Here is a 25,643-nt window from a genome sequence, read left to right on the forward strand (position 1 = left end):
TTTGCCTCCACGCATTCGTCTGTGCTCTGTCAGTGTGGGAGGACAGCGTGAGCTCAGAGAACATTTCATCTCCAGTGCTTTTTTTTTTCTTTCTAATCTTCACTAGCCTCTGGGAAGGAGAAGATCCTGTGATCATTGAAACACATGCAGCTGGTGGAGGGAAAAAAAGGGACAGCGGTATTTAAAAAGACACATTTTATAAAACAGTGGCTACAGTCTTTCAAAGTAAACCTTGCTGTTAACATTACATACATATCACATGTGCTTTTGTTACAAGGTCACATTTTGCCTCCCCGCAACGCGTGGCTACCCCCTCAACCCTCCCTCCTCCCCGTGGCTAACAGCGGGGAACATTTCTGTTCAGCTGCAGGCAAACAGCTCAGCAGGAACGGGCTCCTCTGAATGTCCCCTGAAGAAAAGCACCCTATTTCAACCAGGAGACCATGAATGATATCTCACGCTCCTGAGGATAACACAGAGAGAGAAAGAACAGATGTTGTTTGAACGCCAGCAAACATACACTGCAATGCTTTGTTGTACAATGATTCCCGAGTACATGTTACTGGCCTGGAGTGGTAAAGTGTCCTACCATGAAGGACGCAATAAGGCTGCCCTCCCCAGAAACCTTTTGCAAAGGCTTTGGGAGTACATCCAGGAGAGCTGCGAATGCCAGGGCAAAGTAATCCTTTCACATGCTTGCTTTTAAACTATGTACAATATTTTAAAAGGTACACTCACCGGAGGTCCCTTCTCCGCCTGCCAGGTCCAGGAGGCAGCCTTGGGTGGGTTCGGGGGGTACTGGCTCCAGGTCCAGGGTGAGAAACAGTTCCTGGCAGTCGGGAAAACCGGTTTCTCCGCTTGCTTGCTGTGAGCTATCTAGAACCTCATCATCATCATCATCATCTTCTTTGTCCCCAAAACCTGCTTCCATGTTGCCTCCATCTCCATTGAAGGAGTCAAACAACACGGCTGGGGTAGTGGTGGCTGAACCCCCTAAAATGGCATGCAGCTCATCATAGAAGCGGCATGTTTGGGGCTCTGACCCGGAGCGGCCGTTCGCCCCTCTGGTTTTCTGGTAGGCTTGCCTCAGCTCCTTAAGTTTCACGCAGCACTGCTTCGGATCCCTGTTATGGCCTCTGTCCTTCATGCCCTGGGAGATTTTGACAAAGGTTTTGGCATTTCGAAAACTGGAACGGAGTTCTGATAGCACGGATTCCTCTCCCCATACAGCGATCAGATCCCGTACCTCCCGTTCAGTCCATGCTGGAGCTCTTTTGCGATTCTGGGACTCCATCATGATCACCTCTGCTGATGAGCTCTGCATGGTCACCTGCATCTTGCCACGCTGGCCAAACAGGAAATGAGATTCAAAAGTTTGCGGTTCTTTTCCTGTCTACCTGGCCAGTGCATCTGAGTTGAGAGTGCTGTCCAGAGCGGTCACAATGGAGCACTCTGGGATAGCTCCCGGAGGCCAATACCATCGAATTGTGTCCACAGTACCCCAAATTTGACCCGGCAAGGCCGATTTAAGCGCTAATCCACTTGTCGGGGTGGAGTACGGAAATCAATTTTAAGAGCCCTTTAAGTCGAAATAAAGGGCTTCATCGTGTGGACGGGTGCAGGTTTACATTGATTTAACGCTGCTAAACTCGACCTAAAGTCCTAGTGTAAACCAGGGCTTAGTCACTTTCAGTGCAAATTTTAAGGTAGGTAGTATGAATGCAAGGGAAAGAATGAGTGGGTACAAAGGAGGGAAAAATCCTGTGCATGAAGACCTATATGCACATATCCAGAAATTACATACATTTTAATCAATATGAAAATAGCATAGCTTGCATACCCACTGCCTATTTTAAATCCATAAAATACAGCCATCTCAACACTAGACTAGCTATGTGGAAGGCATAGTTTTGAATTGTAGTTACTTGAATTGTTTTATTTGTGTTAACTTGAACTCACAATGTACTTTCAGGGATGTATAGTGTCAAAGCACTTCACACAGCAAGGAGTAACAGGTTTTTAAAAGAAATAAACATAATAAAGGCAGATGAGTATGCAGGAAGACGGTGCAGAAGAATGTTGTCTCTCTGGCTATATATGCTACAGAATAACATCTCAATAAATATCCAGCTTCTGAGTCAGCTTGTTTTACATCACCAGCCTATTGTATATAATATATGAATCATTCATTGTGTTAACAAATGAAGCCCATAATATGATTGAATTATTTAAGGATCTGTATCTCAACGGAGTCAATAGAAATAACTCAGAAATGCTTTGTCATCAGGATAAGCTAGAAAATAACTAACTGTAATTTTCTTTCTTTCAGAAACTGCAAAACCAAAATCCACAGAAGATGACAGTGAATTAGACATATCAGCCCTGTGTCCTAAGGTGACTGGATTTTAGCCAGCTCTTTCCGTTTATGTAAAAAAGCACTGAAAACCACGAAAACTTCTCTTGGTGTCTGTGTTTTTCCCCCCCAGTAAGAGACATGCTGTTGCTGACCAGGAACACAGCCATGTGCATCACATGTTCTAAAAGTGACTCATATTATCTCCATCCTGAGAAACTGACACAGAAACTAACCACATCTATGACTATAGGTCCCTCAAATATCTGTGGCCCACTGGGCTATTCATCTGAGGAAGCTACAAGATGTTACACCCCTATGGTATTTGCTGCATAAGGACTATACCAGAATTTCACAGCAATTGAATCTATCCCACTTCTCAAGAGTGGAGATACAGATTCTTATTATTATTACAATAATGCCTAGAGGCCCAACTGACATCATTGTAAAGCAGATTCATTTTGCTATTTGTCGCGCCCCCTCTCTAACCTCAAAATATGTAACGAAACATTCTTCTTCAAGTAGAGTCTATGTGGGTGCTCCACTGTAGGTGTGCCTGCGCCCTGCGCTGCTGATAGGAGAACTTTGGTAGTAATAAGAAGAAAAGGAGGACCTGTGGCACCTTAGAGACTAACCAATTTATTTGAGCATAAGCTTTCGTGAGCTACAGCTTTTTCCACTTTATGCATCCGATGAAGTGAGCTGTAGCTGACGAAAGCTTATGCTCAAATAAACTGGTTAGTCTCTAAGGTGCCACAAGTCCTCCTTTTCTTTTTGCGAAGACAGACTAACACGGCTGCTACTCTGAAACCTTTGGTAGCAGTGTCTGTTGAGCCAGCACATGCCTTCTCTCTCCTCATGCTGTGCCAGGAGGCTAGCCAGTATGCACAGGCTAACTGTCCTCAGTTCTTTCTCAGCCGCCCCTGGCTAGAGACGAGCCATTAGCTGTCTGTTCACAGATCGTTAACCCCTTTTACAATTGCTAATTTTTAGCTTCCTTTGAAGCCTCTTTTCTTCATTTGTTTTTCTTATCTGTTGCCTAAAAAAAAAAAAGAAAAGGAAAGAAAAGAAAAAAGAAAAGGACTTTATTCTTTTGTCACCCCCCAATGAGCGGGAGGACACCCCCTCCCCCAAAAAAGGATATGCCCAGCTCCCCGGGCTTCAAGAAGTGCCGCACTTGCAGCAAGGTGATCCCTGTTGCGAACAAGCACTTTCAGTGCATCCACTCCTTCCGCGAGGGTTACATCAAACAAAGGTGTACCTTCTGCCAGCAGATCTGGCTGAGATCCCTCAAGGACAGAGAGCTTCACCAAAAAAGTATCTTCATGGAGGCAGCTCTTTGACCTCAAGCTTCCAGTGGACGGTCTTCCCCACAGCCTTCAACTTCGAAAGACAGTGGGTGGAGGAAACGGAATGGGGACTCCTCTCTCAAGTCAAAAAAAGAGAGCAGGATGTCCCTTCAGTGAGCCTAGGGATAGCCATAAGTAATAGCCATCTCGCTCAGTATCCTCAGCACCGAGAGCTCAATCCAGCACTCACTCCTCTTGGCAACCATTGGTATCCAGTACCACTCACAGGCCCACAGACCCGTTGGGCATGGGCACTGAATCATCGGTACTGAAAGATGAGGACAAACACCCGAGGAAGATACTCCTAGTATGCAAGTCAACCTCAGTATTGCTAGCAACAGTAGCCCGCCCAGCACCGGAGAGACCGGTACAGGCAAGGTCTCCATCTCCCCTGACACCAGAAGAATCGGTACCGGTGGAATTCCACCAGACCAGAGACTTCTGCATGATGAAGGCACCTGAGTCTTCACCGCTCACTACCAACATCAGGGCATCATGTTTTTGCTGGGCACAGGGGATATCCTTGCAATCATGCCATGCTCCTCCACTATCTAGTGAGGGGTCAGATAGTGAGCCAGAGGAAGTATCACAGGGCTCCTCCCAAGCTCCGTATGGTTCCAACTATCAACAGGATCTGGGAATGTACCAGCAGATGGTATACCACCACCATCTTGGTACAGCCACCCATGGGAACCTCTACCAGGCCATATGCCACCATAATGGCCATACTGCGACCCGTAGGCAGCACACCGAGAGCCTGCCTCGCAAGCTTCGAGCCTCGCCCGAAAACCCTCCCAGAACACTCCTTTGGCCACGGCAACAAGGGCCTCAGAGCCTCAGGAAATGGAGGAACAAAAGGTTGACACGGAGGAGGACGGAACATCTAAAGCCATATTCTCTTCCCCGGATGAAGCAGTCATGCCTTTACGTCTGTCCTTAGTAGACAATTTCCATCCACTGGAGGAGGTCAAGGATACACACCAGCTCCTTGATATCCTCCTTGAAGATCACCCTCCCAATTAATGAAGCCATCTTAAACCTGGCTAAAACGGTGTGGCAAACCTCGGCATCGATAGCTCCAGCATGTAAGTGTGCATACAAGAAATATTATGTCCCCACAAAGGAATCAGAGTTCCTTTTCTCCCATCCACCACCATTCCATTGTGATAGATGCCGTGAATTCCCATGGCCGACAACAGCATTCCAGGGCAACACCCTATAACAGGGATAGGAAGTGCCTTGATCTCTTTGGCAGGAAGGTCCTCATGCTCCTTACAATTCCGCATTGCCAACTCTCAAGCTCTCACGGAAAAATACGATTATACAAGCTACAGTAAGTTGAATGACTTCATTGATAAACTGTCAAAGAGTCATCGGGAATCCTTCAAGGCCATCATTAAGGAGAGACAATTAGTGCCAAAACATTGCTACAGTCAGCCCTCGACACCACCAACATGGCAGTTAGATCCATCTCCATGGCTGTGGTGATGAGGCAGGTGTCATGGCGCCACTTGTCAGGATTCCTGAAGGAGATGCAGACCACAATAGAAGACCTCCCCTAAAAGGATGCAAAGCTCTTCACTGAGAAGACCGATGCCTCCCTCCATACCTTGAAGAATTCCAGGGCCACCCTCAGGTTGCTGGGAATCTATACACCAGGGCAAAAGACATGGTTTAGCGCCCAATTCCAACACAGACCATATATGACTCAATTACCATAACAGCACCATTATGAGCCACAAAGAAAAAAGGGGAAATTCCCAAAGCTCAAGCCATCCAGTCCACAATCTTCGACCCAGCCTCCTGCCTGTAAGCACCACTTTTGATGGGCAGATCAAGGTGCCACAAGACCACTCCCTGCAACTGACTATGATTGTGCACCTATATGGCAGCATTGCACAATGCCTCGGAACACGTAACATTGGACAGATGGGTCTTAGAGATCATCTTATCCAGATACTCCATCCACTTCACCTCCCTGCCCCCTCCACCACACTCTTCCTTGTCCCTCTTCAGGGACCCTTCTCACGAGAGTCTGCTACGACAGGAGATAGATAGACTCCTCCAGTTAGGAGCCATAGAACCAGTACCTCAACATCTGTGAGGCAAAGGGTTCTACTCTCGTTACTTCCTAATACCCAAAAGAAAGCAAGGGTGGAGACCCATACTGGACCTCAGAGCTCTCAACAAGTTTGTCAAAGCTCAGAAGTTCAAGATGGTCAGCTTATTGATGATTATTCCATCACTGGAACAGGGAGACTGGTTTTCAGCCCTTGACCTACAGGATGTCTACTTTAACATTTTGATCCAACCAGCTCACAGACGATTTCTCAGATTCACTCTGGGACACGACCATTACCAATACAGAGTCCTTCGTTCGGACTCTCATTGGCCCCAAGAGTATTTTCCAAAGTTCTCCCAGTGGTAGCCACTCATTTACACTCACAAGGGATAATGATCTACCCATACCTGGACAATTGTCTCCGCAGAGCCTGATCACTTCAGGAGGTTCATCAAGCCATTGACACCACAATACACTTGTTTACAGAACTGAGCTTGCAGATCAATACCCAGAATTCAACCCTCAGGACAGTGCAGCACCTGGAATTCATAGGAGCCGACCTCGATGCTCTACAGGCCAAAGCCTTCCTACCTCAACAGGTTCCTATCCCTCATCTCACTCATAGACACGGCTCAATGCAGTCCACAGATACCATCCAGACTTTGCCTTCAACTGTTGGGGCATATGGTGGCAGGAACGGCTGTGATACCACACACCAGACTCCGCATGTGATACCTCCAACTGTGGTTCAGTTCGGTTCACAGATCGAACGGAGACAGGCTGGACAAATCCCTGTCACTACCTACAAGGATCAAAAACTCCTTATACTGGTGGAAGTGTGAGTTACCTCCCGGCACTCCTTAGACCAGTGGTGGACAACCTGCAGGTCACATGTGGCCCATCAGGGTAATCTGATTGCGGGCTCTGAGACATTTTGCTGATGTTGACAGTCCGCAGGCATGGCCACCACAGTCCAGCCCTCCAAAAGGGGTACTGCTTGGGTATCACCTACAGTGGAGCACCCGTAGGGATGCTGCTCGAAGAAGCAATTACTCACCTTGTGCAGTAAAAGAGGTTCTTCAAGATGTGTCCCCCTAGGGGTGCTCCACAACCTGCCCTTCTCCCTTCCACTTCAGAGTTCCCAATATGGGACTTTGTGGTAGAGAAGGATGGATAGCCCGTGCATACTGGCTAGCCTCATGGCGCAGCACGAAGAGAGCTAGTGCATGTGCTACCAAAGTTCTCTGATCACCAGTGCAGGGATGCAGACACGCCTACAGTGGAGCACTCACAGGGACGCACAAGGTGAGGAACAACTTCTTTCTATAGTTAAACCACATATTTTGTCAAAGACTTGCGGAATAATTTAAACCCATATGACCACTTTTTATGTGGTGTTATATTGCATGTAAATGACTATACCGTGCAGCCTTTGCAGAGTTATGTAGCTTTGATAATACATACAACAAAAAGACTTTAAAATACTTCCAGCAACAAGCAGGGATAACATCAGAGACATCAAAATGTGTTTTATAATTGCATATGTTCAAATACTTCATACCACTAAGGTACATCTACACTGCAGCTTCCCAGCTCAGGTAGACAGATGCACTAGCCCTGCTCAAGCTAGTGCTCTAAAAATAACAGTGTAGCTGGGGAGTAGCTAGGGCAGTATCTTGGGCTAGCCACCTGAGTACAAACCTGCCCAGCCCCTTGGGTACATATTCAGGTAGCTAGCCTAAACTGCCACCAGTGCTACCCCCAGCTACACTGCTATTTTTAGCACACTAGCTCAAGCAGAGCTAGCACATGTCTGTCTACCTAAGCTGGGAGGTATGCTCACAGCTGTAGCATAGATGTACTGTAAGTGTTACCTACTTGTTTCTACATTTAAGCTGGAAAGAATGTCTGTGTCAGGGGTGGGCAAACTTTTTGGCCCACGGCCCACATCTGGGTATGGAAATTGTATGGCGGGCCATGAATGCTCATGAAATTGGGGGCTGGGGTGTAGAAGGGGGTGAGTGTTCCGGCTGCGGGCTCTGGGGTGGGGCTGGGGATGACGGTTTGGGGTGCAGGAGGGTGCTCTGGGCTGGGACCAAGGAGTTCAGAGGGCAGGAGGGGGATTGGGGCAGGGGGTCAGGGGTGCAGGCTCTGGGCAGCACTTACCTCAAGCAGCTCCCAGAAGCAGCGACATGTCCCCACTCCAGCTCCTACATGGAGGCGTGGCCAAGCAGCTCTGCACACTGCCCTGTCCGCAGGCACCACCCCTGCAGCGCCCATTGGCCGTGGTTCCCAGCCAATGGGAGCTGTGGGGATGGCACTTGGGGTGGGGGCAGAGTACGGAGCCCCTTGGCTGCCCCTACATGTAGGAGCCGGATGGGAGATATGCCACTGCTTCCAAGAGCTGCACAGAGCTGGGCAAGCCCCTGACCCCGCTCCCCAACTGGAGCGCCAGAGCCGGGCAAGCCCCAGACCCTACTCCCCGGCAGGAGCTTGAGGGTTGGATTAAAATGTCTGGCCAGATGTGGTCCCTGGGCCATAGTTTGCCCACCCCTGGTCTACGTGATATCACAAGCAAGATGCATTACATTGCTTTTCAGTGTCTAGGCATTAACTTAACTGTAAAATAATTCATTCTGAGTGTAAGAATGCCACATTTCATGTATTTTTATATATTTATAGATTAGTCCTACGGTTATTGCTAAAGAGCTATCGGTGTCTGACACAGATGTATCAGAGGTATCTTGGACTGATAATGGGACCTTTAATTTATCTGAGGGATACACTCCACAGACAGACACATCTGATGGTATGTAATGGTTTCATTTAAGTCTTCATTTATTACATTACTGGAAATTATCTAAAATTTTTAGGGTACATCAGGACATGACAATTCCTTGTAAAAGCTGACTTTTTTTTATTAAAATACACCTCTACCCCAATATAACACGGTCTGATATAACGCGAATTCAGATATAATGTGGTAAAGCAGCGCTCTGGGGGGCGGGGCTGCACGCTCCGGCGGATCAGCATGTCTGGCTCCCACACGCTGCTCTGAGCAGCGTGTTAAGGGTGCTGGGCCGGGGCTGAGGGGTTGGATAATGGGGCCATAGGGGGAGGGGGAACAGGGGTCGATTCAGATGTGCAGGGACAGCATAGGGGGCTCGGACAGGCTGTGGCGACCCGGGGGGCGGCTCATGGCTGGAAGTTCATGCCCCAGCCTGGGTGCCTGGGGCCAGAGGGAGCGGGTCCGTGCTGCAGCCCTGGCCCCAGCTCCCTGCCTCCTGTGCCCCGGCCAGGGGGTGCTACGTGCTCCACCAGGCTGGGCGGTTTTGCTGCCGCTTCACTCTGCTCCTGCCTCTCTCCTGCGCCCCCGCCCAAAACCCTCTGCCCCTACAAACAAAAATGATTTAGTTTGCAAGTTTACAAACATTTTTATCCTAAAGGAATAAAAATATCTTTCCTAGTAAAATTTCAAAAAACATTATTTCTTTGTACACTCTAATCCCTCTACCCTGATATAATGCGGTTTCACCTATAATGCGGTAAGATTTTTTGGCTCCCAAGGACTGCGTTATATCAGGGTAGAGGTGTATACCGCAATAGGTTTAATTTATTGTGTTTTGGGGACATCTGCTGGACAAGGATTATCTGTGTCTTGTACATTATGCAGCACATTAATGTATAACTTAAATAACATCAGCAGCAAAGACTAAATTAAACATGCTCATAACCAGCAAGACCAGCTATCTCCACCAGAGTTCTCAGGCAGCATGGAAAAATAGGATTTATCCTCTTGCTCTTTGGAGTGTGTGTATGTGCCATGTTGATATAAAGGAAGGAAGAGGAGGAGCATATCTTGATATGTTGGGTAACCACTCCAGAAGTCAATTAAAGAAAAGCATTAATGGGCTCCAAATAATAGAATCTTGGGGGAGATGGACAGCATCGAGCCAGGATTGGAGGGGGAGGCTCATAGGCTAGGAGATACCCAAGGACACCTCTTTAAAGGCTAAATCATGAGATCCTTACTCTGTTTTTACTCAACCAATCTCCCAGTGGGAATTTGCCTGAGTGAGGACTGAGTAGAAGAAAAGTAAGGAGTTCAGTATCTGGCACTCTGGATAGGTTATGGAGAACTTCCAGCTAGCCAGATCAAGAGAAGGACCATAGAGTATTGTAAATGTTACTGATATTGTATATGCTGTATCTGGTGTCACTACAGTAGTCTTGATGTAATCTATTCAGTTAGTTGTTCTTCTATTCTGCAGGTCCTGTATTTTTCTTCTACGCTGGAGGTTACTTAAAATTACAAGTTAGGATAGTATTGCAGGATAGTTATAAATGCCAAATCAACATCATTTAATTCTTTCTTTTTTTAAAGTATCTATCACAAGTTGTAATCAAACAGCACTATTTGGTGGAAAAATACAAGTTAATGATAAATATGTATGATTCATTTTAATCTTTTAAACTTCAGGGCTTTTATATCTTTTAGCCTTTATCAAAATGCCTCATCACTTGTTCTTATGAAACAAAATAAATTCAATCAGATTAATTTTTTTTTATATCCTCAGTGCACATTAGAACAAAGGTTCTTTTCATATATATTCTCCTTAATTCATTTCCTTAAGCCCTGGTTTACAAGCCTATGGTCAGTTGGTGTTTTAGTAGAGTAAGGACTCTAGCATCCGGTCATAAAAGCACACTGTGAAGTTTTAGAGTAGCAGCCGTGTTAGTCTGTATTTGCAAAAAGAAAAGGAGTACTAGTGGCACCTTAGAGACTAACCAATTTATTTGAGCATAAGCTTTTGTGAGCTACAACTCACTTCATCAGATGCATTCAGTGGAAAATACAGTGAGGAGATTTATATACACACAGAACATGAAAAAATGGGTGTTATCCTGCTGGTAATAGCTCATCTTAAGTGATCACTCTCCTTACCGTGTGTATGATAACACCCATTTTTTCATGTTCTGTGTATATATAAATCTCCTCACTGTATTCCACTGAATGCATCCGATGAAGTGAGCTGTAACTCATGAAAGTTTATGCTCACTTAAATTGGTTAGTTTTGAAGGTGCCACTAATACTCCTTTTCTTTTTGTGAAGTTTTAATTTTTTTAAAAATTCATTATGTTACTAATAACACTTTGGATTACTAAAAACAAAACCATTGAAATCCAATTTACTTTTAACAATTAAAAGTGAAACTACACTGGTCAGTTTTGCTAAGGTTTTGTGTTCAATATTTGTGGAGGATGTTTTACATACAACTTTGATGTTAACAAAAATGTTTTCATGATATTTTTTCATACCTTAATGAAAAGAGATTTGTTAATGGATTCAGACATTCCCGAGCAGATTTTACAACCGACCCCCATCAGCATGGTGCTCATGCATGAGGACCACAAGATGAGTTTCACCAGGAAATTTTCATTTTGTAAGCCCAGTGAAAAGTAAAATGTAAACAGTGTAAACGGTGAAAGGAAATTTAATTTTTACATTTTTAATAATCTAAGGAAGCTTTTAATATTTACTTTTAACCTGACATTCTCCCATTATATTATTGTTTTCTCACTGAAGTAATATAGTCAGATTTTGAGCAACAGTGATGTTTGCAGCTTTGAAATACTGAGTATATAATCTGAGAAACATCTAATTTGAATGGTGTCAGAAAGCTCTCCTTGTTAAATCACAAAATTGTGGTAGGGAATAAACTTTACTAATAATAATTGTGTTCTTTCATTCTCCCTTGTTTGCTAACAGTATTTTCAATTGCTAATCTCTTAATAGATTTTGACCGACCTAGTGATCATGAAGAAGCTTTTGCCAGAGATCTTGCAGAATTTCCCTCTTTAGAAAATGGTGCAGGAACAAATGATGATGATGACTCGAGCATTGGCATGCCCATCCAGCAGAAGAGAAAAAAGGAACAGATGCCTTCCAAGGTGGCTCATTCTCCCAGACAGAGGAAAGAGAGGCAGTCTGCCACAGGCCTTTCCCTTCCTTTGACCAGTGACCAAACCTTTAACTTAGTGAGTGATATTGCTGGTGATGTTATTGCAGCTGCAGTGTCTGCCGCCATCAAAGACCAGTTGCAGTCCACACGGCAAGCACCCTCACCGGTAGTCCCCAGTTTGAGTGAGGAGACAGACGCAGAAGAAGCTGATGATTTTGAACTGCTTGACCAATCAGAGCTTGAGCAGATTGAGGGTGAACTGGGGCTTACACAAGGCCAAGAAGAAAAGCCACAGGAAAAAAAGAAATCTTCAGGCTTCCTTTCAAATCTGCTTGGAGGTCATTAACCTGGAAATTGGAGCTAGTAACATAGCAGAAATGAAACAAAAAATCAAATGCAAAAAAGGAAAATGCTCAGCTGTAAGCTTTAACTATTACTTCAGATGTGTTGTAATAATTTCCTTACACAGAGTGAATTAATTGGATACATATCAGCTGACCTTGATAGTTTAATGTTTCTGATAGTTATGCCTCAGTGTAGTAGCATGAAATGAAGTATCTAGCCACTCTTTGGTCACTGATGAATGTTAGAGGTCAGTTGTTATTTAAGAAAAAATTAAATTGCCAAATCTAGATTTTGGGGTCCTCAGCCAAAATGCTCTCCACCTTCTGTTTGTTTACACTTAGTTTTCAAGCATCCAAAGCAGTTAACAATATGTATAGTGAAGAGAAATTATGAATAGGATGCAGTGAGATAAGCAAAATCTTCTTATCTGCCTCTATTATAGTGAAATATCTAGATCCCTATGGTTATTGTGTGTGGCACGTTTGATGTCAATGAACACTTTATTAGCATAAGCCTTGAATTTAAGGATGTGTGCAACGCCATCAAAATTAACAAAAGTTCTGTTGCATATGTAAACTTTCAAATTAATTTTTTGATAAGCTGATACATTTCCAAGTTATCTCTGATGTTTTAGGCTTGTAGAGTTATGAAATGGCATGCTACTAAATTGACCACCTGCTGTATTTTCTGCTAGAGTCTGGTACTGGGCAATAATGTCCATAAAAAGCAAGGCAAAAACAATGTTACACTTGAGATTATGAATATCATGTAAACTGAACAAGGCTTTTGTTGTTTTGTTTTTTAATTTTAGTTTGGAATAGGGAAGCCAAGAATATTAAAGGTGAGCAGAGAGGCTTTTTACCTGCCAATTCCTGCAGTCAAGGTTATGTTTTTCTCATGAGACAGCTGCTATCACTACTAATTGAAGTCATTGGAGAGTTATTCTTTAAGATGTATCTGGTGTTCAGTGAGGCCAGATGTTATAGAAGAAACACAGAAACTTCTTGGCATACAAGTGAAGGAGGAACTTGTTTAAAAATATTTATTTGTAATTTTTAACTCCTCACATACTCAGACTGGCTTGGGATCTTAAACAAGTAACTTACTCCATTTTTTTCAAGATTTTTGGTTCACCTTTAAACAAAGATGAAAGGCAATGCCCATTTAAGGTAAACAAAGATTAATAGGAAGAAGTAAAGCTAGTTTTATTAATGTGCTATAAATTGTAAGCAGGGTTGAGGGACCATGTCAGCTGTTATCACTAATCTTTGTGATTCCCTATTTGCTGGCATTTTAACAGGTGAATGTTGTTATCTAGGACTGTTGGAAAGTATAAACCAAGCTTATAACAAGGTCAGCTTTTCTTCCATAATAGACTATTTTTAGAAAAAAAACTTGTTTTAAAATAGTGCCATTTTAAATTTGTTTTTCTTTCTGAGGCATTTAAAAGCTAGACAGATTGCCAAAAAGATTTTAGGTAAAGGAAAGCTATGGAAGACTTTTGACACTAGCTTTATTGTTGCTTGTGCTTATGCGTCAGTAATGCATATTAACTGTGTTTGCTGTCCTTTATCAGTACAAAAGTGAGCCTGTGCCTTCATTATCTAACCCATCCTGAAAGAAGTGAAAACTGGATATAGAGCCCACAAACGTAGTTTTTTAAATTACATCATCCTGACATTTAATACAAGTTTCTGAAAAATAAATAAAATACAGCCACATATTTTATATGTTGTTAGCTGTTAAGTTTTTTATGACTTTTTCCCAGCTTGTGCATTCCCATTTAATAAACAAACAAACAAACACAAAGGCTGTGGCCACGAAATTAGTGAGTGTAAACCCCATTTCAGATGAATAAAGAACACTGTTTCCTTAATGCATGTTTAAGACAATCTACATAGTCAGATGAGTACAAGTTACAAGTCACCAATGAAGCTTTACAGAACATCTTGACAATAGTATGCTTCCCTGTGTGATGGTACAAGTAACAAGAAAATTAAAAGGTTACAACACATGAAGAAACTGGATGGGTAGGGCTGGAGAGGGGGAGGTTTTTAACAAGACTGTAAGTGGATGATGAGGCTTGCTGTCAATGGTGGCATTGTAACAAGTGTGCACTTTATTGTTTTCTGAAGAATATTTGTGGTTACAAAATTATAAAATACAGGGGCACTCTTACAGAAATGCAAATTACATCAAGGAACAAAAGCAGTTGCAGGAGGAGTTGCTCAGACTTTTTGTAAATGATCCATTTTCTGGTTTCAAGATAGAAAGGTAAATCAATTTGGACTACGTGTTCTAGTGTGGAATAAGTCCTAATTTGTCCATAAGGAAGCAAGGCAAAACAAATCTGAACATACAACATACTGAAATGTGGGAGCACAATTGCTCATTACCCTGTGTTTAGCTTTTTAAAATATTTTGTTCTTCTGTTTTTATAGTAGTTAAAGTATAATTAACTCTTTGTTCAAGACCCCAAATACTGCAGGATTGGAAGAAGAGGACTTAGTCAAAATTATTGGTCGTAATAAAATTATAGCATATCCTTTCATACTTTATTAATATCAGACTGACCCATGAGCATCTGTGAGAGCTGAAAAAGAAGGCTTTGGGATCTGAATAGTAAGTAATTGAGCATGCCATGATTTTCTGCAGAACTTTCTCAAAAAAAGACAGCGTAGGTCAGAAGTACTTGGTTCAGAAATAATTAAGAAATATTGGTTATGCATTCCCTTTGCATTAGTTGGATATTTGAGCACAAAGAAACATTTTCTGGCTTTCAAAAAGATCCCATCCAGAGTGTGTTCAGTTGGAATTAATATTAGGGATATTAATTTTGCTACACTCAGCAGCAGCAACAAAATAAGTTACTGAAGAATTACAACAGTTAACAATCTCGCAATAATTCTCATAGCTTCTTTCCTAACAAGAGTCCTCCCACCTTCAAAAATTAATAAAATTACAGAAACAAAGCTGTATGAGTAAATTAAATAGTGTAAAAGTGTATATTTTCTTATAGAAAACAGTTTTGACACAATATATTGAAAAATATAATAAACACATATCGAGCTAGATGGTGATTGTATCTTTAAGGGATTTCTCCATTTGTTAGAAGAGTATATATGCACCCTAGTTCAGTCCTCCTTACTCAGTAAAATTCCTATTGACTTCATTGAGCCTGTTGTCCTAGTAAGGATGGCTGAACTGGGGGCCGTAATTATGTCACTCCTGTTTCTTGAACAATATGTTAAATCCAGAATAAAGGAACCTTTCAAAAAGCTTAAACTTGGGATATAGAAGCCTTTTTGGCACATATATAATCATAAATGCATACCTTTCATCGTTTAGTGAGCTTGTTTCTTTTTTAAATTGAGTCTATAATGAGGAGGGATAGCTTAGTTTATTTGAGCACAGATAAATAGGACATTACTAAATATGAAAAAATACAGATTTTACTTCTTTAGTTCATTTTGCACTTATTCCAGACAAATGTCCATTTAACTAAGCACTCTGTTGAACAGACGTATGTTGATCTCCATTTATTTAATATGAAAACAATTAATGGTTTCTAGATACAATCTATCCAGGTAACCAGAAACTGGAAAATTACAAAATGTCTTAAACTGTTTAAAATATTTTGCAGCACTTTAACCTAATATGATTACTGTTTTATAAACATGGAATACTTATTAATTATTATTATTATTATTATAGTAATTGTTTGTAAAACCATTTAATAAATATGGTAGTTTTTATCTTTCATTATATAAAATTGTATGTTTGTTATTCCAAAAAAATAACTTCAGTCAAGTTAATGCCGCCACTTGTTGGGCTTTTTTCCTAATCTGATGTGAACCACTGTTTTAATAGTGTGGAGGGTCATACTAAATAAATAATCTTAGCTCTCAGCTACAGCCTGATAATTTTAGAACTTTATCCATGTAAGCAGGGTGTGAATGAGCTCTCCGCTGACATATTGTGGTGAGCTGGAGGAACAGACTGTATTTGCATAGGCACACCTACTCTGCTTAGGTACACAGCAGAGGGAACTGCTCTGTCAAAATGATCAATTTGAGCTTGTGTTGGGTTACAAATCACTCTAGTATTTGAATGCAGGAGTAATAGAATGTTGTTATCCTGGTTATCTGAGTAAAGGGCAGCAGAACTGTACTTAATTTGCCCTGATTGATGGGGGTTACCCCATACTGAACTTCACTCTTTAAGCAGTGGGTAGGGATGCCAAATTCCACTTGAAAAACAGAGAGGATGGGAATGGGTGTTTATACCTGGTGGTGTGGGTTCTGTCTAAAGATCCTTCCTCTCTCCACTGTTTAAAGACAGAGCTGACTACACGCATTGAGAGTCTTTGTTAAGTGATCACTACAGCTGAAATCACCGATAACCACTGTGTTGAGCACAGTGACAGTATGGTGGTGAAAGAGAGTACCCAGCCTGCAGGGAGGTTCCCCACTACCTACTGAAATAATTGAGAGCTGGGTTAATGGTGAACGTCAGAATGTGACATCAGAATGAATGGTGGTGGCAGTGGCCAGCAGTGGCAGAGTGAACAATGCAGGAGAGCGAGTGGCAGCAACTGTGAGATGGCTGTTGCTGAGATGGCTGCAGCAGCTGAGGCACTGCTTGATGCCTTTGCTCACTCCCCGGCATGCGAGGTGAACTCACATGAACACAGCTCTGAATTACAGGCCTTCACTGACCTAGCACAGTAACTATGAGTAAGGTGAAGTGGAAGGAGAGGGCAATGGCAAGTTAAAGGAACATTTGTTGGACTTTCACACTGCAAGGTGAGAGCAAAAGACACTGCCCAACGTACTCTGGGGTGGGTGTTTAAATGTACATAAGAACAGCCATACCGGGTCAAACCAATGGTCCATCTAGCCCAGTATCCTGTCTTCCAACAGTGGCCAACATCAGGTGCCCCAGAGGGAATGAACAGAACAGGCAATCATTGAGTGATCCATCCACCGTCAGACACTCTCAGCCTCTGGCAATCAGAGGCTAGGGACACCCAGAGCACAGAGTTGTATCCCAGATCATCTTGGCTAATAGCCAGTGATGGACCTATTCTCAATGAGCTTATCTAGTTCTCTTTTGAACCTCATTATAGTTGTGGCCTTCAGAACATTCCCTGGCAATGAGTTCTACAGGTTGACTGTGTTGTGTGAAGAAGTACATCCTTTTGTTTGTTTTAAACCTGCTGCCTATTAATATCATTGGGTGACCCCTGGCTCTTGTGTTACGTGAAGGAATAAGAAACACTTCCTTATTCATTTTCTCCAAATCAGTCATGATTTTCTAGACCTCTGTCATAGCCCCCCTTGTCACCTCTTTTCAAAGCTGAAAAATCCCATCTTTTTCTCTCTCTCCTCCTACAGAAGCTGTTCCACACCTTTATTCATTTTTGTTGCCCTTCTCTGTAACTTTTCCAATTCCAATATGACTTTTTTGAGATAGGGCGACCAGAACTACACACAGTATTCAAGGTATGAGTGCTCCATGGATTTATATAGTGGCATTATGATATTTTCTGTCTTATCTATCCCTTTCTTAATGGCTCCTAACACTGCACATTGAGCAGATGTTTTCAGAGAACTATCCACAATGACTCCAAGCTCTTTCTTGAGTGGTAGCAGCTAATTTAGTCCCCATCATTTTTTATGTATAGTTGGGATTATGTTTTCCAATGTGCATTACTTTGCATTTATCCACATTTTGTTGCCCAGTCACCCAGTTTTGTGAGATTCCTTTGTAAGTCTTCGCAGTCTGTTTTGGATTTAACTATCTTAAGTAATTTTGTATCGTCTGCAAATTTTGCCACCTCACTGTTTACCCGCTTTTCCAGGTCATTTATGAATATGTTGAACAGCACCTGTCCCAATACAGATCCCTGGGGGACACCACTATTTTCCACTCTCCAATCTGAAAACTGACCATTTACTCATACCCTTTGTTTTCTATCTTTTAACCGTGATCCATGAAAGGACCTTCCCTCTTATCCCATAATTGCTTGCTTTCCTTGAAGAGCCTTTGGTGTGAGGGACCTTGTCAAAGGCTTTCTGAAAGTCCAAGTACACTATAACCACTGGATCACCCTTGTCCATGTGTTTGTTGATCCCCTCAAAGAATTCTAATAGATTTGTGAGATATAAGTACCATTTACAAAAGCCATATTGACTCTTCCACAACAAATTGTGTTCACCTATGTGTCTGATAATTTTGTTCTTTACTATACTTTGAACCAAATTTGCCTGGTACTCAAGTTAGGCCTACCAGCTTGTCATTGCTAGGATCATCTCTGGAGCCTTTTTTTTAAAAATGGTGTCACATTAGCTATCCTCCAGTCATCTGGTACAGCAGCTGATAGGTTATGTACCACACTTAGTAGTTCCACAATTTCACATTTGAGTTCCTTCAGCACTCTTGGGTGAATACCATCTGGTCCTGGGGCCTTATTGTTTAATTTATCAATTTGTTCCAGAACCATCTCTATTGAAACCTCAATCTGGGACAGTGCCTCAGATTTGTCACCTAAAAAGAATGGCTCAGGTGTGAGAATTTCCCTCACTTCCTCTGCAGTGAAGACTGATGCAAAGAATTCATTTAGCTTCTCCACGATGGCCTTGTCTTCCTTGAGTGCTCCTTTAGTACCTCAATCGTCCAGTGCCCCACTGATTGTTTGGCAGGCTTCCTGCTTATGATGTACCTAAAAAAAATTGCTGTTAATTTTTGAGTCTTTGGCTACTTGCTCTTCATATTCTTTTTTGGCCTGCCTATACTTTTTTTGCTCATGGTCACATGCTTTCAAATTATGCTTTTGGTGTTTTCCCAAATTACTGCCTTTTATTAAAAGTTGCTTTTTTTTGGTCATACACAGTCTCATTGCTTGTGAGGGGGGAAGCAATACCTCTTAGAGCAGGGGTGGGCAAACTTTTTAGCCTGAAGGCCACATCGGGGTTGCAAAACTGTATGGAGGGCCAGGTAGGGAAGGCTGTGCCTCCCCAAACAGCCTGCCCCTCATCCCCTATCCATCCCCTCCCACTTCTTGCCCCCCGACTGCCCCCCTCTGAACCCCCGACCCATCCAATCCCCCCTGCTCCTTGTCTCCTGGCCACCCCCTCCTGGGACCAACCCCTCCCCCGCTCCCTGTCACCTGACTGCCCCGACCCCTATCCACACCCCCACCCCCTGACAACCCCCCCGGGACTCCCACGCCTATCCAACCACCCATGTTCCCCATCCCCGACCGCCCCCCACAGAACCTCCGCCCCATCCAACTGCCCCCTGCTCCCAGTCCCCTGACTGCCCCTGGGACCCCATGCCCCTTATCCAACCCCCCCGCCCCTTGCCCCCTTACCATGCAGCTCAGAGTGGCAGGACTGGCAGCTGCATCACCCAGAGCCAGCCGCACTGCCCACACGGTCCCATGGCTGCGGGGGAGGACAGACAGCAGGGGAGGGGCCAGGGGCTAGCCTCCCCAGCTGGGAGCTTAAGGGCCAGTCAGGATGGATGTGGTTGTGGCCAGAGTTTGTCCACCTCTGTCTTACAGACTCCTAGGGGTAGTTTTAAGTTTTTCCAGGTTACTGGGTGGGGCTCAAGCCAGTTCTGTTTTGTATTGTTAAGAGGAACCTCCCAATATTGAAGCTGGCCCTTGTTGCTGCTGACTCCACCTGGCAGAAGGGTTACATCAAGAGACAATATTGGGACTGTTCTAAGATGTTCTAACTGGACAATATGCTGTGATTGAAGAATTCAGATTCCTTGGTTGCCCCCAAAAGGTAAGCTCACCAACTGAATCCCAGTCCACATCATTAGTGACTGAAAGATGTCATTTGATCACTGCTTGGATTATGTGAAATTAATAAGTGGTCCAGTGGTGAGCTGGAGCCGGTTTGCACCAGTTCACCGGAACTGGTTGTTAAATTTTGAAGCAGTTAACCCACTTCCCTGCAGGGGGCGCTGAGGCTTTGATGGGCTCTGGCTGGGAAGTGATGTAATTCCTCCTCCGGCCGCCGGGGGCGCTGCAGGAGCCATGTGGGCTGCCGCCTGGCTCTGGGCATGAGCCCTGTTGCTGCTGCTGCTCCCCTGACTCCTGGCCCTGGGGCTCCCGCTGCTGCCTGGTGGGTCCCCGGCTGCTCTGCTGGGCCTGGGCTGCTCAGGCTGCTCTCCCCGTGAGTACCCACCACCCTGCCTGCAGCCACCCCCGCACCCCCTGCCCTGCCCACAGCCAGCCCCACACCCCCTGCCTGCAGCCAGCCCCCGTCTCCAGCCACCCCCTGCCCTGCCTCCAGCCACCCCCTACACCTCCTGTCTCCAGCCAGCCCTGCACCCCCCTGCCCTGCCTGCAGCCAGCCCCTACCTCCAGTCGGCCCCTGCCCTGTCTCCAGCCAGCCCCACACCCCCTTGCCTCCAGCCAACCCCACACCCTTCTGTCTCCAGCCAGCTCCGCACCCCCTGCCTCCAGCTGGCCCTGCCCCACACCCCTGTCTGCAGCTAGCCCCACATCCACTGGTGTCCTGCAGTTCCCAGGGCAGTAACCCTGCACACCTGCTTCAATGAGGGGGGCAGGGAGCAGCTGGGACCCACACCTGTGCACACCCTAGGGAGACCAGATAGCAAATGTGAAAAATCAGGACAGCGGGTGGGGGGAGGTAATAGGAGCCTATATAAGACCCCAAAATCAGGACTGTCCCCATAAAATTGGGACATCTGGTCACCCTAGCATACCCCCAAGGAGTGGCGGGGACCCACACATGTGAAACGGAGCTCATTTCTTGTTCAGGCCCATCTTTTTAAAAAAGAACTTTAGGCAGGGTTAACACACACCCGTATTTTCCCGGACAGGTCAGGCTTTCTGGTTCTTAAATCACGGTCCGGGAGGAATTTTTAAATTTAAATTTTAAATTTCCCAGGAAAATACGGAGGTATGGTAACCCTGTTGGTACAAAAAATACAGACTGTGGCACATCCCTTAAATCAGAACTTTTTATAGGGAACCGGTTGTTAAGATTTTGGCAGCTCATCACTGAAGTGGTCCCATTTCAATTTCTATGGTTTTGTTTTGAAGATACACAGAAGGCACCAGGAGCTGTGACCTCTGAGCACTTTTGAAAATCAGGCTACCTTCTGGAAAGAGGCCTGATCTGTATTACAAAGTTAGGTCAACGTAAGTCGCTTTGCGTCAACCTTGATGCATGTGTCTAAACTCAAATTTGTCTGCAGCCCTGTTAAGGGGATGCAGTAAAACCATGGTCGACCTACAGAGGTCAACACAGTGCGAGTGTGATCTGTATTGACACTTACATTCCTCCAGCAGCTGTCCCACAATGCCGGACAGTGACAGCTCTGGTCACGATTGTCAACTCAACTGTCCAAGGGTCATGGAGCCTGGAAGTCCTCTTCTGGCTGGAGTAGACAGGAGGCACCGGATCTCCTGGGCCTGAAGGGAGAAGATGCTGTGCAAGCACAGCTATGGTCTAGCCATAGAAACATGGACATCTATGGAAAACTTGTACGGGGATGCAGGGAAAGGGGTATGATGGATCAGCAGCAGCGCTGTGGAAAAGCAAAGGAAATCCAGCAGGTGAACCACAAGGCTGGGGAGGCCAACAACTGATCTGGTGCTGAGCCATACACCTGCTGCTTTTACAAAATGCTGCATGCCATAATTGGCAGAGATTCCACCAGCACCCTGCAGAACACCATGGATACCTCAGAGGAGTCTGAGACACAGACCTGTGCTGTGAGGAGGGAGGGAGGACATAGTGGGTGTGTCCAGCTATCCTGTGAGCCAGGTCCTGTTAAAGAGTCTGCAGTCTAGCTAGCCTCGCCAGCCAAGTGTGGACAAGCCCATTGACAGAGAAGGAACCTCAGGTAAGTGTCCACCTGCATTTTCCCTTATGTTTAAATGTAAAGAGGGTGCCTGGCCTGTCCCCAAGTTAACCAGACACAGGCTGGGGCCAAAAGGGAAGGGCAAGCAGCAGGGCGCTACAGGGAGGAGCATGGGCGGGGCCACGCCAGGCTGTTTGGGGAGGCATAGCCATCCCCAGCCCATGCGACGCACCACCCACGCCCAGGATTACTACTGGCATTTCAGTATCACCAATGGCAATCCACTTGTTGGGAAAGAATATGTATCACCCCACTGCAGTTCGAGAAAACCGCTGCTGCAAATCCATCCACTGTGTCCTGCACATTACTGAGAGTCACAGTCCTGTGTAGCAAGAGATGATTAATTGCCCTACACACTTGCATGACAACAGCCCCCACTGTCCATTTTCCAACCAGAATTTCCCACTGACCGGTAGCAATCCGGTGGTTCAAGCGTCCATAGTGCAATCACAACTTGCTTCTCAGCTGTCAGTACAGCTCTCATTCTGGTATCCATGTGCTGCAGGGCTAGGGCAAGCTGATCACACAGATCAAGGAATGTGGCCTTTTGCCTCCAAAAGTTCTGTAGCCACTGCTCGTCATCCCAAACCTTCATTATGATGCAATTCCACCAATCAATGCTCATAACCTGGGCCCAGAAGCAGCACTAGGCCATCTGAAGCTGTTCTTTGAATGTCACCAACAACCTTGAATTGTTTCTCGCTATGTCCCCTAACTATGTCTCCTTGAAGAAATCATCATGTCCCCCAGCGTTGTGGGTCTTCCTGCGGGTCCTGCAAATACCAGAGGATCGTGTGTCCTGTATTTGCGATGTTTATGAACACAGCATTGTGTGGGCTCCATGCTTCTGTCAGAGATGGCAGTCAGTGAAAAGTGCCACGTGGGTTTGAGAGAGATTTTTTTTAAAAAGGCACAAAAATTATGGGATATTGATGGCATTATGGGATGGAGAAAGTTGCATGTTGGGAACTCTAGCTCCTAGAGACCTCTGGGTGAGTCATTTCTATCCCTCAACACACTGAAAACTCCCCAGAAGGCACTGCACCAGACAGTGACGCGTGTGTTGTATCAACCAGGCAAGGTACTAACAAGCTTCAAAAGGACTTTATTTTCAAAGTGGAAACCTCTTTACCAAGCTGCTGCTGCACCCTCTGTAGCTTTCTCATAGCCTCTCAACTCCTCCCCCGTCCTTCCTGTTTCCTGTCCTTTCAGACTTCCAACAGCCAGTGCTCCCAATTATAATAATTACAAGCAACATTCTAAACACCACATTCCCTCCTCTCTTAAGAAACTCTCCCAATTAAAATAAACATTATTGTTCTAACCACAGGAACAAATATGAAACAAGACACTATACTGTTGGCAGAAATATCACACTGAAAACACTGAAGATACTACATAACATAGTCTCTAGTCCAGACAGGTGGTCGTCTGGGTCTAACAAGCCATCTCTCAAGCCCCGGTTCCAGTGCAAAGTCTTGTTGTGTTGATACTATGGTGAAATCATCCAATGCAGACTGGGTGTTGGCATAATCTCCTCTTGGTGCATAGGCAGGTGCAAGATAAGAAGCATTCCATACCTGCCCATCAGAAAGTCAATAGGTGTAAGGTTCCTCCTTCTCTATGATTTTAAGAGGAGCTGTGAATTTATGGTTCCCTTTGCATAAAATTCCAGGTTTTCGTATTCTAAAGAAGGAACCACACTCAAACTTTGGGTCCTTAGCCCCCTGCCATTTGTCTGTGAAAGCCTTAGACTTTGCTTGGCTCTGTTCAACTGTTTTTCTCACATCATCCCTGATTGGGGCATCAGGTCATGCCTTCAACAATCCAGCTATGTTCAGTTTCGTATTCATCTGTTTCCCACGCAGTAACTCTGCGGGTGATCTTTGCGTTGTGGCATGTTGTGTAGCCCGGTATGCTTGCAAGAAATCAGTAGTGAAGGGTATCCACAATCGCCCTTCCAGTTTAGCCGTTTGCAAATTCTCATTCAAACTTCTGTTAAACCGTTCGATTTCCCCATTGGCTTAAGGGTAATATAGGGACGACCTTCTGTGTAAAATGTTCCTCTGTGCTAGAAAAGTTTCAAACTCCAGGGAAGTAAATTGACTACTGTCAAGGTTCCTCCCCCACTCTGAACTCTAGGGTACAGATGTGGGGACCTGCATGAAAAACCTCCTAAGCTTATCTTTACCAGCTTAGGTCAAAACTTCCCCAAGGTACAAAATATTACACCCGTTGTCCTTGGACTGGCCGCTACCACCACCAAACTACTACTGGTTACTGGGGAAGAGCTGTTTGGACGCGTCCTTCCCCCCAAAATACTTCCCAAAACCTTGCACCCCACTTCCTGGACAAGGTTTGGTAAAAAGCCTCACCAATTTGCCTAGGTGACTACAGACCCAGACCCTTGGATCTTAAGAACAATGAACAATCCTCCCAACACTTGCACCCCCCCTTTCCTGGGAAATGTTGGATAAAAAGCCTCACCAATTTGCATAGGTGACCACAGACCCAAACCCTTGGATCTGAGAACAATGAAAAAGCATTCAGTTTTTTACAAGAAGACTTTTAATAAAAAATAGAAGTAAATAGAAATAAAGAAACCCCCCCTGTAAAATCAGGATGGTAGATATCTTACAGGGTAATTAGATTCAAAAACATAGAGAACCCCTCTAGGCAAAACCTTAAGTTACAAAAAAGATACACAGACAGAAATAGTTATTCTATTCAGCACAATTCTTTTCTCAGCCATTTAAAGAAATCATAATCTAACACATACCTAGCTAGATTACTTACTAAAAGTTCTAAGACTCCATTCCTGTTCTGTCCCTGGCAAGAGCAGCATACAGACTGACACAGACCCTTTGTTTCTCTCCCTCCTCCCAGCTTTTGAAAGTATCTTGTCTCCTCATTGGTCATTTTGGTCAGGTGCCAGCGAGGTTACCTTTAGCTTCTTAATCCTTTACAGGTGAGAGGAGCTTTCCCCTGGCCAGGAGGGATTTCAAAGGGGTTTACCCTTCCTTTTATATTTATGACAACTACCATTATCTGAAACTAGTTCTTTGGGGTTACCTTCCCTGCTAAAAACTGAAGAGAGGAACTTAATTACGGTAGCAGAAGAGATTTGCGATGTAAACACTACCTCAGGCCATTTACTGAAATAGTCTATTAAAGTGATGGCGTAACGGCAGTCAATTGGAGCAATATCAAAGGGTCCTACAAGGTCAATCGCCACTTTTTCCCATGCAGATTCAGGAAGAGGAACAGGCTGTAATGGAGGGGTACATGTCACTGCTGTCTTATCATGCATTTGGCAAGTGACACAGGATTTTATGAGTGCTTCAGTTTGAGAATCCATCTCTGGACACCAATATGGATCCCGTAATTGTTGTTTGGTTCGGACAATTCCTTGATGAGTATTATGTGCCAGGTGTAAGAGTTTTGACTGTAATGCTTCTGGCACAAAGAGCCAGTGTGTACCTCGTAGCACACAGCCATCAAACAAAGAAAGTTCATCCCGAACTCTAAAATAAGGCAGCAAAACTGGGTCAAGATTTTTAGGGTGACTGGGCCATCTATTTGTCAGAAATTCCCGTAGTTTTTGTTGAATTGGACACGCTGAACAAGCAGCTTGAAATTGTTCTCTTGTAACTGCAGCGAGA

The 25,643-nt window shown here is 44.5% G+C and overlaps 1 protein-coding gene across 2 annotated transcripts in view; it reads left to right on the forward strand.

Annotated features, from left to right (window-relative positions):
* The window catches only part of RETREG1 (reticulophagy regulator 1), a 151,906-nt gene extending 135,932 nt beyond the window's left edge, over nucleotides 1-15,974 (forward strand). For both annotated transcript variants that reach the window (XM_073332287.1, XM_073332288.1), the window contains 3 exons: nucleotides 2,330-2,394; nucleotides 8,447-8,573; nucleotides 11,562-15,974. In XM_073332287.1, coding sequence (XP_073188388.1) covers nucleotides 2,330-2,394; nucleotides 8,447-8,573; nucleotides 11,562-12,073 — 704 coding nt within the window. In that variant the 3' untranslated portion in view covers nucleotides 12,074-15,974. The remainder of the gene's footprint in view (nucleotides 1-2,329; nucleotides 2,395-8,446; nucleotides 8,574-11,561) is intronic.
* Nucleotides 15,975-25,643: the final 9,669 nt, after the last annotated feature.

This window comes from Lepidochelys kempii, chromosome 2 (assembly GCF_965140265.1).
Source record: "Lepidochelys kempii isolate rLepKem1 chromosome 2, rLepKem1.hap2, whole genome shotgun sequence".
Lineage (NCBI taxonomy): Eukaryota > Metazoa > Chordata > Testudines > Cheloniidae > Lepidochelys > Lepidochelys kempii.